Here is a 14,488-nt window from a genome sequence, read left to right as displayed (position 1 = left end):
GGGGATTTGAGGTATATGTGAGGGTAGATGACATAAGAGTAGGGCTGCAAAATTATGTGAGTTTGCAAAGTTGTTAACTTTCCATGGGAATTTATGGGAATAAACAGTGAATTTACAAAATTGAAGGTTGGCCCTTAAGAGGGAACTTAAATATAGTTTAGTGTAATCTTGATTAAAACAACCAGATTTCATGCAAGTACACTTGAATATCTATATGCTATTCCTCAATCACATGCACACAGCACACTGCTTACTGCAGGGCTGCTGAGGCCACGCCCCCTATTGAGACCACGCCCCCTACACACTGTGCTTTGTTGTTGAATGGGACTTTTTTGAAGGGAGAGGGGATCTTTCAAAAAAGATGGAGGGGGGGGGGTAATTTTACATAATATTGAACTCAACATTCATGTTTTTGTTGTTGAATGAAAGAATTGATTGTTCAATAAAATAATTAAAACTTACAAACGTTCTACCTACAAATACATTTGTTGAAATGTAATGTTTTTTTGATTTTGAATATTTCCAAAATTCCCCAGCTTAACTTCCCATGGAAAGTTTCTGGAAATTTACCGGAATTTTTCCACCACTTTGCAACCTTACATAAAAGGCAGGTGTGGTCAATAACGGTAGGATGGGCCCATCATAAATGAATAAAGGAAGTAATTAAGGAAAGGAGAAGAGAGCAATCAGGGCAGAAACCGCAGCCTGTGTGAAGACGCTTCTCTCTGTGGAATCTCTTATCACCAAATGCAGCCCATTATGCAGACTAACTAATGTAAGCAACAGTAAACGGCCACTGTCGGGTTCTAAGCACTCGCCCACAGCCACAAAATCACCCAATCAAAACACGCCAGCATCATGTGAGAACACACATTGAATCTTATCTGATCCGTCCTTCAAAAAAGCGACTTAAATAGCCTATTGGAAATGTACAAGGGGCTTTATCACGTGGTGTCAGTCTCATTACACTAACATAAACAGAGTTGCAGAGTGAGTAAAAAAACACACAGTAAATATTTGTAGTTCAATTCATCTCAGTTAATTTAGTATTTATTAAAAACGACAACTGCAATAGCTTATTTTTGCTTGGTTTTCCAACATAAATACAACATGCCTCCATATATAGTCCAGTTCCTGGACACAAACACACTGAAAGCTTTCTGTTTACACATTTTTGTTTGTGTGTTTTCATCACATCAGGACGCACTGACCGTCAGCATCTTCTGTTCCTGTTTCCATTAGAACACAGGAGGGAGCTGAATGATGGCATGAAGCCTGCAGATTAACAGACAGGAAGAGGATAGGAACAAGAGGTCATGAGCTTTGGGGTCATCGGCTGTCTGTCCGGAGCAGATGAACTTTCTCCTGGTGCCCCCTCTGACCCTGGACTGCCCACGGCTCATGTGCTACAAGCACGAGAGAAGACTTTTTGGCAGCTATGAGGCCAATCTGACATACAAGCCAAGATGTAAACAAATCCAAATTCTGCAAGGGAGAAATATGGAACCTCTATATACAAATACACACAGGGTTCACTTGAACACCTGGGTTTCTAAGAGCCAGCAAACGATCCCTCTTAGCGGCTGCTTTCTCCATTAGGCTTGTTTCCCCGACTTCCTGCAGTCATTTTCACTAAAAAGACACGACTGACTTAAAGTGACCACCGACATGTTTCATGGTTCAAATTCAAGCACTTTTCAAGCATTTATAAGGTGCATTTTCAAGCTTTTTGTAGCAAATTACATATTTTATATACAGTACATGCAGTATACTGATTGTTTCACTTTTTCATCACATTAGATGTTATAGTGCTGAAAACAACTAAAATCATGTTTTGTGCAATAATTCTACAGAAGGGTGATACATGAAAAGGACATTTTGGAGAATACAACAAAGTTACATGTTTCAAATGTGTCACCTGTTTGTGAGAAGACTTGGCATCTTATATAAACTGAATTTCCATCACTTTTAAACACTTTTTTAAAAAATCCATACACTTTTTAAACCTTAAAATCACCAGTGGTGGAATGTAACTAAGTAAGTTTACACAAGTACTCCACAATTTTCAGACACATGTACTTTACTTGCGTATATCCACTTAAGTAACTTAATACTTCTTCTTCAATACATTCTGGGGCAAATATTGTACTTTTTACTCCACTACATTTAGCTGCCAGCTTTAGTTACTTTTCAGGTTGAGGTTTAACATAAAAAAAAACATGATCAATTTTAAGGGATTAGACCTTTTTTTGTAGTTAAAATGAGCAGCATCTTTACAAAATCAAAATGCTGCTTACATAAATGCAGCAATACAAATAATCTAATAATATATTTGGAATATATAACAATCTTAGGAACCTGGTCTCACAGGAATCCGTGAAATAGCCACGGATTCGCTTAACTCAAAATCCGTGGAATAGCCACGGAATAACTCAAATTTCCGTGAAACTGACACGGATTTCGCTACAATGCAAGTTTATGACAGTCATATCCCGTGGCTATTCCATGGATATTTTTTCCTATTGGTTTGTTCCAAGTCACGTGACTTTCAAGGTCCCGGCGGTCAGAACAAAAAACATGGCGGACAGTTCTCTCACTTTCAGTGAAAAAATCAATATTTTGACTTAGTTTCTGCATAAAAATGGATTTTGATCACATTTCTAGCGAGAAATATATGTTTTATTTTCTAAATATTCACTCAGTGAATGTATATAATCACTTTGTATGTTGGAATAGCCACGGGATATGACTCATTAACTTGCATTGTAGCGAAATCCGTGTCAGTTTCACGGAAATTTGAGTTATTCCGTGGCTATTCCACGGATTTTGAGTTAAGCAAATCCGTGGCTATTTCACGGATTCCTGTGATACCAGGTTGATCCTAGTGGGTCCATTTTGATACTTTAGCTACATTTTGATGCTGATACTTTTGTCCTGCTACTACCACTCTGCGAAAGTAGAGACTTACTTTTACTAAAGTCCGGGATCTGAATACTTTTTCCACCACTGAAAAACACTGCATTAAAATCCAAGTGTTTAAAGTATTTGTAGCACCGTAGGGACCCTGACGTTTGTTGACGAATCACCTTTCCACATACAGCCCTTGATATATATAACAAGGATAATCATATGCAGCTGTATTTAAAAGATGTGAAAATACACATGTAATATTTCTTGACTATCAGTAGTGTGATGAGCATTACAATGTCTCAAACCACATTTATTTCATTTCAATGTATGCAAAGGATTAAAAATGTTTTAAACATTACACTCTGTGGTTGCTTCATAGCTCAACAGGCTTGTTTGGGGGGAGAGGAAGCCGGCAGCTGAGGGACCACTTAATGCACTGCAAAACTCTTTGGAATATATTAAGTTAACTTGTGGCTCAGATCTCCCTCCAGAATCCAGGACATGAAAGATTTCCTCCATTGTCCCATCTTACATTTTCCCTCTTAAGTGCTTATCATGCAAGCAAATGGCTTTCAATGTCTCTCTATCAACAGCGAACAATGGCAGCGGCTATGTAAATGATTTAGTTTGACACTGTGACAAAAAAAAAACTGTAGAAAGGCGAAGACCTCATTAAACTGACTGTTTACATTATGTCTTGATTTGTTCCCCTCATTCAGACATTTCTAAGAAGAACTGTCATTTTATTGGCTCGTCGCAGTCCAAGATAAACACCAGCGTCCACCGCCGCCCACTATCTCCAGCTATAATTGTTCATTATGTAAGATAGGCCTGAGATATTTCAAACAGTTTCCCCAGAGCCTTCCCCTCACTGTCCGACTACTGTGGATGTTTATGCCGTTTAAAAAGTGCTGCTTTAATTCAAAGAAAGTCATATTTAGCCTTTCCAATAATGACACCTTCAAGATGCAATCTGCATATTTTCCCACGAGGGGTTAGGTACGGCCACACAATAGGCTCAGACTGTCCTGGGAGCAATCATCTAATCATCCGTGTTGTTTTGCACTACCTTAATGTGTGAGGTGTATTGTGTTTGGGTCCCACGGATCAGCAGCAACAATCTCTGCTCTACGGTTCAACTTTGGCTACTGACCGGAGCCTCATTGTTCCCCAGCATTTCCTAACCTCGGAGGAATTCCTCCTCCAGGAAATATGGTTTACAAGAGAAGGCACCAAGCCCAGCCACTTGCGGAGACTCCCCCCTACCCTTCACCCTCCTGGCAGTATCTACTGTGTGATCAGCTCTACCCTTTTCCCTTCTCCCCTGCAGCAATATCCCATTCTACCCTCTCCCTGCTAGTACTCGGAGTCCCCTGGATTATCCCACCAGGGAGTCGCACAGAGGGAGGGGGCGGGGTGTCCACCATCCTGACCTCTAGACACACAGAGTCTTGTGTGATTCTTAACTGGTTCTAGTGTGGCAGCAGAGGAAGTGGGGGAGGCAAGCATGTTTTTGTGTGTGATCAGATGAAAGTCTTGGTTATGACCCCTCTCCCCAGTAGGGCTGTCTTTGATCATCCTGAGGATCTTCCTCTATGACCTCCCAGATGATAAGACAGTAGATAATACCGACGCTTTGTCTTCTTCTCACACTTTCCAGCTTCTCTATTATCATCGTCCAGCTCCAACATGGAGCCAAATCAGCAATCGCAATCTCTCACTGTCAGATCTCAATCTGACGCATCCATCCCGACATTCCCGGGGCCAGAACAGAGTTGCCTTGTAAGGATCAGACGCTTCTGAAATGAATCCCAGTTCCAGCACCACAGGGGAGATAAAGGAGGGGTGGTTGCATTCCCCAAACCCCCACCACCAGGACAGAGGACACTCATGTAATCGCCTCCTCCGTTTCTCCAGCGATGCCACTTCTAAGAAAGGACAGAAAGAGCTCCATCCCCTCCCTGGTCCCTCTGTCCTCCATTGGAAACATCTGGGAAGTGGGAGGGAGGTCAGGCTGTACACATTCATACATGTGGTCTGGGAAATAGCACTCTTAATGACACACAACACGGCGCCCCTTCAACCTGACTTCCCTGCAAAGTTCCCATCGCTCTAAGAAGTCGGATCTGCCGAGAGAATAGAATGGAAGCCGTCCAAAACCACAGTCCGGATCACATTGTATCACTGCTTTTACATCCTCAACAGCCGCGGCTTTCCTTGCCAAATAAGACCTGATTACTAACAACACAGTGACAGCTTTTCACCAGCTTTCTGGTTTAAACAGGGGACAATTCCAGTGTTTCCCCTCCCTCCTGTCTTTGAGGTGAGGTGTTATTTTATGTAACGCCATTAATCTGACAGCTCGTCATTCCTGTGTTGCAGCAGCCGAGCGTTAAGCTCAGCGTGCAGCCGGAGATGTGTTGCCAGCTGAGCGCCGGCTCAGGTGGTTTTTATTTGAGTTCACCTGTGCCGTCCTTGGCAGAACTCCCCACACTTCTGGATTTGATCAGAAGTTGGCAAAGGAGGCAGCAATATGCACTCGCACTGTATTTTCTATGAGAGAGTAATGCTGCAGAGCACAAGTTACAAGAGTGAGTTTGACAGAGACACAGTGAGCTGAATTACAGATGTCATTATAGAAGCTTCCCTCAAGAATTTCTGCTTTTTCTCTCCTTAAAATTACTGCTGCAACTAAAAGATTATTTTGGTTTGCGATAAATCTGCCAGTTATTTTCTCTATTTATGGTTTGGTCTATAAAATGTCAGAAAATAGCGAAAAATGTCCATCCCTGTTTTTAAAAGTCCAAGATGGTGTCTTTAAATGTGTCGTTTTGTGAGTTCAAACCCAAAGATATCCAGTTTAATAAGTTATAGAATGAAGAAAAGCAGGAAATCTCCACATTTGTGACACTGAAAACAGCATTTTCTGACATTTTTGCATGAAAAACTACTATAACTGTTTTGTTTTTTTTCTTTTTATTGACAAATAGATCGAGTGTGGTCGAGTAACCTAATAGTTGCAGCTCTACTTCCGCTTCTTTATAATATGGAATGATTGTAAGGCGGGCACAACAATTAACTGTAACTTCAAGGTGTATATCATAATAAACACTGTTTAAATAGTGAAAATCATGAGAATATGTTCATTTAAAAAAAAGGAAAAATGTCAAAAACATTGTATTTTGATGTGATTTATGTTCTTTCTAATCTGAATCAGTTTATTCCTATAAATGTCCTAAAATAGCTTCTGATTGGACAAACCAGTGTGAGGCTCTAACAGCCTGTGAGCAGACTGAGTGGAGGATTAAACATCACACTGGCTGTGCAAGAACTAAAGCTGTGCCATGCCTCTTTGTGCCTGCTTTCTCAATTTCACACTTGCAATCTGAAAAGTTAATAACTCCATCAAAGGGATGTTTTCAGAGAGCATAACAGGTAAAAGTTGATTCTTCTGTCAGGCATCCTGTTCACGTTAAGAAACAGTGTCCATGCAGGGGAGTTTGCACAGGTTATAACCATGTAACACTTAGTGGACGAGCTCTTGCTCTGCAGCCTGATGTGATGCACCATGCATACTAAACAGGCTGGCTGTTTTTGTTTGTTTGTTTGCTTTGGGCTTTCATTATCTGGAGTTAAATGTGCACTTATGTTTGCAATGTCTGGGTTAAAATGATTCTCACAACTCACCGAGAGAAACTCTAGCGTCCCAACATAATCCCGTTCAGTCTTTAAAAGTTCATTTAGGACGCACACTCGTAACCGGAGCTGTTTCTCCAAGTCCTTCCCGCTTTCAGCTCTGTGCTCACTTCTGCTCTCCTCAGTCATTGTGTGTAGATTCATGCAAAACAAAAACTTATTTCCTTCGGCAAAAGTTTGACATCACAAAACAGGTTTCAGTTGTGTAAAGTTTGCAGCATGGTTGAAAAGGGCAACCGGTGTCTGCACTGGGAGTCCACGGAAAGTAGAAAAAAAACAAAGCCGGATAAAAACACGTGAAAGTTAAGTTTTTTTTTAAATGAAAAAAGCTAAGATGGAAACTAAAGAAGAACGCGAGACAACTTCCCACAGAGCGTGACTGAAGAGTGTGCAACAAGTGGACACCAGTTAGAAAGTTGAGTCCATGTGACTCCTAAAATCTTCATCCTAATCCAGCCTCCCAACACTCTTTAATGCAGAGGAGGACCAGTGTCAAACTAACCATCGCGCACACCACGACTTCCGGCTGCTGTTTTCACAATAAAACTACAGCAACAGGTTTACATGGAGGAAACTCCTACTTACACATTTAACCAAATTGTTTTCACGACAAAACAGGCTATATTTAATAGATTAAATGTGCGAGTGAATACTGTTGAAAACAACATGCATAAAAATAAAGGTACACTGGCTGAATCGATGCCCTGTAATACTCATTTTTTCTAATCCTTTTAATTTGAAGGAACAATTTCTGCACTTCTGAGATTATTGTCGTTATCTCCATTTGAATCCTGGACAAGACATGAAAATGTTCACAAACTCCTGACACATTAGATTATATACCTGAGAGAGTATAACTACGGAAAAATATAGTTTATTTGTTTTACCGTAAAGATAAGAGGGATGGTAGATTTTTTTTTTTAATACGGCAGGGCATCACAGCCTGCAGTTTTACATCATATCACTCAATCTCACTCCACTGAAATTTATGGAGTGTAATAATGGGGGAAATAAAGTGCTCCTCACTTGTTTGAGAACTCCTTGTCAAGGACCCCTGATTCTGCCAAGACCACACTGAAACCAGTGTCACTGCAAAAGTTACAAGAGAATTATGTTGCATTACTTTAATTGCTTTCTTTTTCCTCATAATAAAGCACAGCAGTCAGTTAATGAAGTAATGAAATACAGTCATAAAACCCCGGCTTAGATCATTAAGTTGCAAATGAGTTTATCACCAATATCTTTGTGTAGGGAACTTGATTGCATAGCCTACTTTGCAAAGCCATCACTTCTATAGATAAATACATATGTATAATAAGTGAACTAAAAGGAGAAGGGGAGTCACAGAGGGGCCTGCCTTGTATCAGACTTGATGGATTACTAAACGGGCTTACCAGGCACAGACCCAGGGGCCGAAAATATCAGGGGGCCCCCTGGTATTCTCCTACAAAATGCCACTCAAAGAGACACCAGGAAGACACTCAACAAGGGACCAGAGACCACAAAGAGACTCACAACGATTATGAAAGGAGCCAAAACAGCCACAAAATGACACAAAATGAGCTTAAAGAGAAAGAAAACAACTAAAAAGCAAAGCAAAAATGACTACAAAACAACCACAGACAAAAAAAATAATAAAAAAAAACACCAAAACAAAGAGACACAAACCCAGTTGAGAGACGTGTAATGACTACAAGGAGACAACAACAAAGAAAACAACTGTAAAGTCTAGGAGAGGTTGTGTGGTCCTGAGGTCACTCTCTCTCTCTCTCTCGCCAGACTGTTGCTTCACTTTAGTTTCTTTGCTGGTTGAGGTTGCTCACAGGTTCAAAAACACAGATAACAAGAGAAACGACATTGTGGGCTGCTCAGGTCCTCAACTCAAAAATTAGATATCAGGGCCCCAAATATCTAAGCAAGGTTTTTCTCTCCTTGGTGTGATTCATAAGCATATTCTTCCAGTACCAATCGAAATTAAGCTATGTTGCTTTGGGACCATTAAACCTACCCCTAACATAACATAACAACACATGCTTGAGCTAATTAAGTGTAATGGATAGTTTGGCCTTTCCAACAGCCAAACTGAAAAATACAATGTGACCTACGCACATTTCTTGCTGCAATTTCCTTGTTACGAATGCAACCTGTTCGCAGCAAAGTGTCTCTGCCTTTTTTATTTCTCTCTCTTTTAATTAAGCAAGCAGATTCTCTTGCACCACAGCTCGTCTTTACAAGCTGGTAATGTATGAATCCTGTCCAGTTGCAGTCCTCTGGGACAGAACTTGGATTTCTTATGTGAGAAATGCTCTATAAAAACAAGACACACACAAAGACGCACAAACTTGCAAACATTGATTAGTCAGAGTGTGTTTAATTAGGACAGATTTTTCATTCCTGGGAGGTGGAAGCTATGTTCACAGTGTCTTCTTGCGCCGTGTTAATGCTGCAGTGCAGTAACAGCCACTTGAGAAGCTGGTTAAGTGTTTATATATTGAATTAGACACAGTCAGAGTGATTTAGCGCCTGGGTAAATAGCAGCACAATCAACACTAGAACCAGCTTTAATTTCACCAGCCTGAAAAGTCTTTTGAGGGGATTTTCGGGAAGCCATTTGCAGCCCATAATAATGATTTAAGGATTAACGTTTCAACAGGTACATATTCAGTTAACTACATTCTGCAGCAAATTTCATACACTTTGTTCCGTGACATTATTCTTTTTTTTATGTCTCTCAGCATATTCTGAAGTGTGGTCCGTCTATAAAAGCACATTCACCAACAGAGATGAATACTCCCTAATTTATCTGCACCAGAGGGAGTCTTTACTTTATGGAGCTACTTTATATCTCAATTACCAGTAAGTGTCAGTTTCTTGGAGATGAGATGAGGACAAGGCTCTCTGACTTGAGTAAATCTTGACATATAGTATACTCTGGTGGGTAAATACAGTATTGCATGCTATGAGTTTGTAAGATAAGATAAAATAAGATATTCCTTTATTAGTCCATCAACGGAGAAATTTCTAATGTTACAGCAGCAAGTGTGAAGAAACAATAGAAAGAAGCATCAATAAAATAATAAATACACTGTTGCCCGTAAAGTTGGATTCATTTTGCTTTCAGACACAAGCCTCTGTTTATTCCTACTTAAATGCACCAATAATCACTTTGGAGGAGATTGATTTAAAGATTTTTGAGAAGATATAAACTTTATCTGTCAAGGATTAATCACATTGTTGCAATCATTTTATGGAAATAGGTAAAAAAATATATATATTTTATTCCAACTATAAGAGCAACAGTGTAGAAAGAAGCAATATTAACAAGAAATATAAAAATATTAACAATTTAAACAAGAAGAAATATAAAATTAGGAACAATATTTACAATATGGATCGACTCAACAGTTGAAAATTGCACCATTACACAGAGAAAAGTATTAATATTTTTATATTTATTTTTTTTCCTTATGTGTTGTACTGTGTCTTTGCTGCCACCAGAGTGTGCTGTTGTTTTTGACTACAATTCTGATGATCCTGCTATGAATCAAAGGAAGTTTTCCATCAAAAGGAGCTGTAGCCTCATAATGAGTCAATTTATCGACAAAGCCCTCTAAAGCCTGAATGGGCCTGGGTCCCAGCCTGACACTTAATGTATTAAATCTGGGTCCCGGTCTGAAAAAAAAAAGTTGAGGAACCTTGACGACATTTGCGGTACACCGACTTAATTATTATTTTATATTAGCCGTTCCAGTGCAGGTACATTTCCAGACCTTCAGCTTTTACTGCCCATGACTTTGGTCTGTGGAATTAACTTCTATTATTTGTGGTTTCCTTCAGAGCGCTGCCAGGAAGTGCTCTGTTCTTCCCATTGGAAAAGAAGGAGTGTCAGACTGATTAGAGCTGCCTTTTCTGATTATTTGTACTTAACTTCAAACATTAGTGGTGATAACACTGTTAATTCACACTGATATGGGCATGTTAGTCCTTATTTCCACACAAGTGCCTTTCAGGGAATCAGTTTATGGCAGCCAAAACCAACATTCCTCCAGCACATATCTGCAGTCAGTGATGTCAGTAAAACAAGTTGCTGTCTTTGTTCAGATTTATGTGATAAAGTGTGTAGGGGGGAGCTGAGGCGACTTTATTACTGGTAAGAGTATTGTTGGGATTAAATGTCTCTGCAAGCCACAGATACGTACATATGAAACATTTTCGGCACCATTTAGCTTTAGTACCAGGCTTGTGATATGGAATAACACGTCACAGGCTACTGAAATGGGTCAAGACACGAGACATTCAACCAGGAGGAAAGATGTTCTGGTCCTGTTTGGGTCTTATGTGAAACCTAGTATCAGTTCGAAGTTATTTTTCTTAAGTTTAAGTTCACCTGTAAATTATACAAATATGTCACTTTGTTACATCCAGTAGTAGAGCCCGACTGATAGGGGATTTTGGAGACCAATGCCGATACTGATCCTAGAGGGGGAAAATTAATCGTGAACAGATACGGTGGCCGATATACTACGTTTTTGGCCTTGAATGAAATTAGACATTCTTTATGTGCATTGTGCACCAATTTTTCACCGCTCACAATTTCACACCAGCAAAAGTAACCATAGAGCCATTGTTATTATAATTGCTATACACTATTATACGTTATACAAACAATGCGTTACATTGTCAGCCAATTCTATTGAAACGTAATGACTTAATTGCTTTGCACAGGTTTTGAGTATGCGCCCACAGATGTTGTCTGGACCATGACTTTTGTTAACTCTTATGGAGAGGAAGGCTTTATGCACTTCTTTTTGTCTTATGTTAAAGTGGTGAACGTCTATGAGCTGGTTACTCAAATTGTAGATCTCATTACTAATATCAAAGGTGTTAAAACGATTGTAAAATTGGTTAAGAGCACTGGCCAGCTCGATGTCTGAGCTGAAACCATCCAGGGTGACTGGGCAGCTGTTCTTAAGATTCTGGAGGCCTGCTATGGTTTTCATACTGTCCCAGGCTGATCCCAGGTTGTTTGTTGCCATCTTCGTCTCCAGTTTATTTTTATAGTCTCGTTTTGCTTTGAGAATTTCTACTTTTAGATACTTTTTTGCCTTTTTTTAACTACCTAATAAACTTTTAAGTGGTTTAATTTATAAAAATGGGTAATAATTTTAAATGTATCATGTTTTTCATTTTAAATCTTGACCTGAAAAGTAACTAAAGCTGTCAGCTAAATGTAAAGGAGTAAAAAGTACAATATTTGCCTCAAAATGTAGTGGAGTAGAAGTATAAAGTTACATAAAATGTACATAAAAGTACCTCAAAATTATACTTTAAGTCCAATACTTGAGTAAATGTACATAGTTACTTTCCACCATTGCTACCTGCCTCTTCTAACTTAACTATATCAGTTAAGAGTCCTCCTTCAGACACTGTATGAGGATTTAAGGGATAGTTTGTGCATTATTATACAAAACTTGGTACAATTATTGTCAATGTCCTCCTGAGGATAACCCTTAACCCTTAGGTTTTATTGATCGGCCCCTAAGTGGCACTATGGTGGCAGTCTAATTTCATATTTGGTACCGTGGCCACACTATAACACTTAAGGCAATGAAATTCATAGGGGTGGTATAGACTGGCCCCTGTAACGCACACACCCCGACGGTAGCATGCCCCGACATGCGTGTACTGCGAGGGCCCGTTCAGTACTGCTTGCAGTCCTAGTTTTTATTTGAATTTTCAAAGACAAGGTTACACACAAAACACAATAAACAAATAATAAACAGATAGTAGCGCTACAAGACTGGTCAGAAGTAGTTTTTTCCAACCCGACCGCAAATATTTTTTCCTGACCATAACCATGTAGTTTTGTTGCCTGAACATAACCATGTAGTTTTGTTGCCTGAACATAACCAAGTAGTTTCACTTGAATTCACAGCGTTAACCATGTGTTTAAAACCATGCATCTGCTTGTCCCCCCTCTACTCAAAGCTTTAATCCCTTCACGATAGAGACGTGTTGCAGCGCTTCAGATACATCAAGATTCGAATCCTTTGTGGTTTACAGAAACGTACAATAACATTTACCCTGCCGACTGGACGGTTCTAGGCCCGTCATGTGAGGAGGGTCCACAAAGACACCAGAATGAGTAGCTGTGGATGTGAGAAGGGCCCCATAGAGCAGCTATTCTCAACCTTGGGGTCCCAACCCCAATTGGGGTTGCGAGATGATTTCTGGGGGTCGCCAAATCATTTTGGAAGTCAGCTCTGTCTCCACTGTGTTAAAGTGTTTTAGTCTTTTTGGTCATTTAATGTCTTTTTGTGGTCATTTTGTGGGTTCTTTTAGTCATTTTGTGTCTTTTTTTGGTCATTTTGTGTCTTTTTTTTGTCATTTTGTGTCTTTTCTGGTCATTTTGTGTCTTTTTTTTTTATCATTTTGTGGTCAATTTGAGTCTTTTTTGGTCATTTTGTTTCCTTTTTTTGGTCATTTTGTGTCTTGTTTTAGTCATTTTGTGTCTTTTTTTTTGGTCATTTTGTTTCTTTTTTGGGTGATCTGAACTGTGCCTGTGAGATTGTGTTCAGTGAGCGGGGGTCACGGACAAAATGCATATTAAATTGGGGGTCACGACTCAAAAAGGTTGAGATCTACTGCCATAGAGAACCCATACAGGGTCCAGATTTTTTGCGATGCAGCTAGTATATGGTTTGACATTTATTGCAGCCTGGCAGAGCAGGCTGCAGTGTAGAAAAACGTGTATCTTAATGCTTATCAATCAGATAAAACCTCCTCCTGGCAGATTCTTAATGCCTTTACAACAGCTACATACACCAGTTAAGAAAAGGAAAACAAGATATCTGCCAAGAAAAGTCATTCTGTGTTATTTAATGGCAGCATACAGCCTTGAGTGTGCCTATGTATGTTACAAAAAGGCCATTCATACGCCGCTTCAGGTTGTAATAAGTAACAATCTCTGCATTGTGGTTAATTTGCACTAGTTCATATTGCAGTGGTGCGCAACAGGCAGTCTAGATAAGCACTTTAATAAAGTCCTGGCGTGTTCCTAATGTATATATTATTCTTTACTCACCTGTTTTTCTTCTTTTTCTGCCAAGTTTCTGCTTCCTTTAGTACCTGATGCGAATAAAAGCAGTGATATCACTATCACAGGGTTATCACTTACAACCCTGCAGCTGTCAATCAAAAGTCAGTAATATTTAGCATTGGATGATTCCTGACATGATGTTGAGATCCTGTGGAAATTATTGGTTTGTACCAGTGATAGACGGCACTATGTTTAATCAATAGTATAAGTCAGAGATTAAATTAATCAATAATTTGCTGCAAGTGAAAATATATTTTCCTCTAACTTTTCTGGTCTTCTTCAAATCCACAGTTTCATATGTTTCCTATTTTTTTTATATATATTCTCTCTCCACAGAATCCACTGAAGGGACTTAATCACTTTGGAAGAGAGACTTGGCAATTAATCTAAGTGGTGATGATTGGGAGTAAATTCAGTTAAGCCTGTATATATTTGTATTTGGCTCTGTGAAACACAGTTACAAAAAAAAATCATACTTCTTTATAGAGTTTTATTACACCTTATTTTATTAAATTTAACTGAGCAAATTCAATCCACAGGTCTCCCCTGTGTGCACTGAATCTAAGTTACACACTGCCTCCTTTGTACCTCGTGTTTGGTCTTGATTAAATCTTTTTGGGAGGGTATTTCAGCAACAATTAATTACATTTTCCAGAAGTCTGTAAATGTTCACCCTCCCTTCCTCAATATTTATAAGGGGACATTGGACCTATTTAAATTAGTTTTTGTTTTTGCTAAATTTGAAGGGGTTGCAAGATTGTACAGGCCAGCAGGAAAAACATT

General features: G+C 39.3%; 1 protein-coding gene across 1 annotated transcript in view; it reads right to left on the bottom strand.

The window, feature by feature from the left end:
• The window catches only part of prex2 (phosphatidylinositol-3,4,5-trisphosphate-dependent Rac exchange factor 2), a 113,461-nt gene extending 106,444 nt beyond the window's left edge, over window positions 1-7,017 (bottom strand). Inside the window, exon 1 of the mRNA XM_059327167.1 lies at window positions 6,598-7,017. Coding sequence (XP_059183150.1) covers window positions 6,598-6,750 — 153 coding nt within the window. The 5' untranslated portion in view covers window positions 6,751-7,017. The remainder of the gene's footprint in view (window positions 1-6,597) is intronic.
• Between the last annotated feature and the right edge of the window lie 7,471 nt (window positions 7,018-14,488).

Source organism: Centropristis striata, chromosome 23, assembly GCF_030273125.1.
Source record: "Centropristis striata isolate RG_2023a ecotype Rhode Island chromosome 23, C.striata_1.0, whole genome shotgun sequence".
NCBI classification, from domain to species: Eukaryota; Metazoa; Chordata; class Actinopteri; order Perciformes; family Serranidae; genus Centropristis; species Centropristis striata.
The sequence above is the reverse complement of the archived record's forward strand: the minus strand, read 5'-3'. Positions and strand labels throughout refer to the sequence as shown.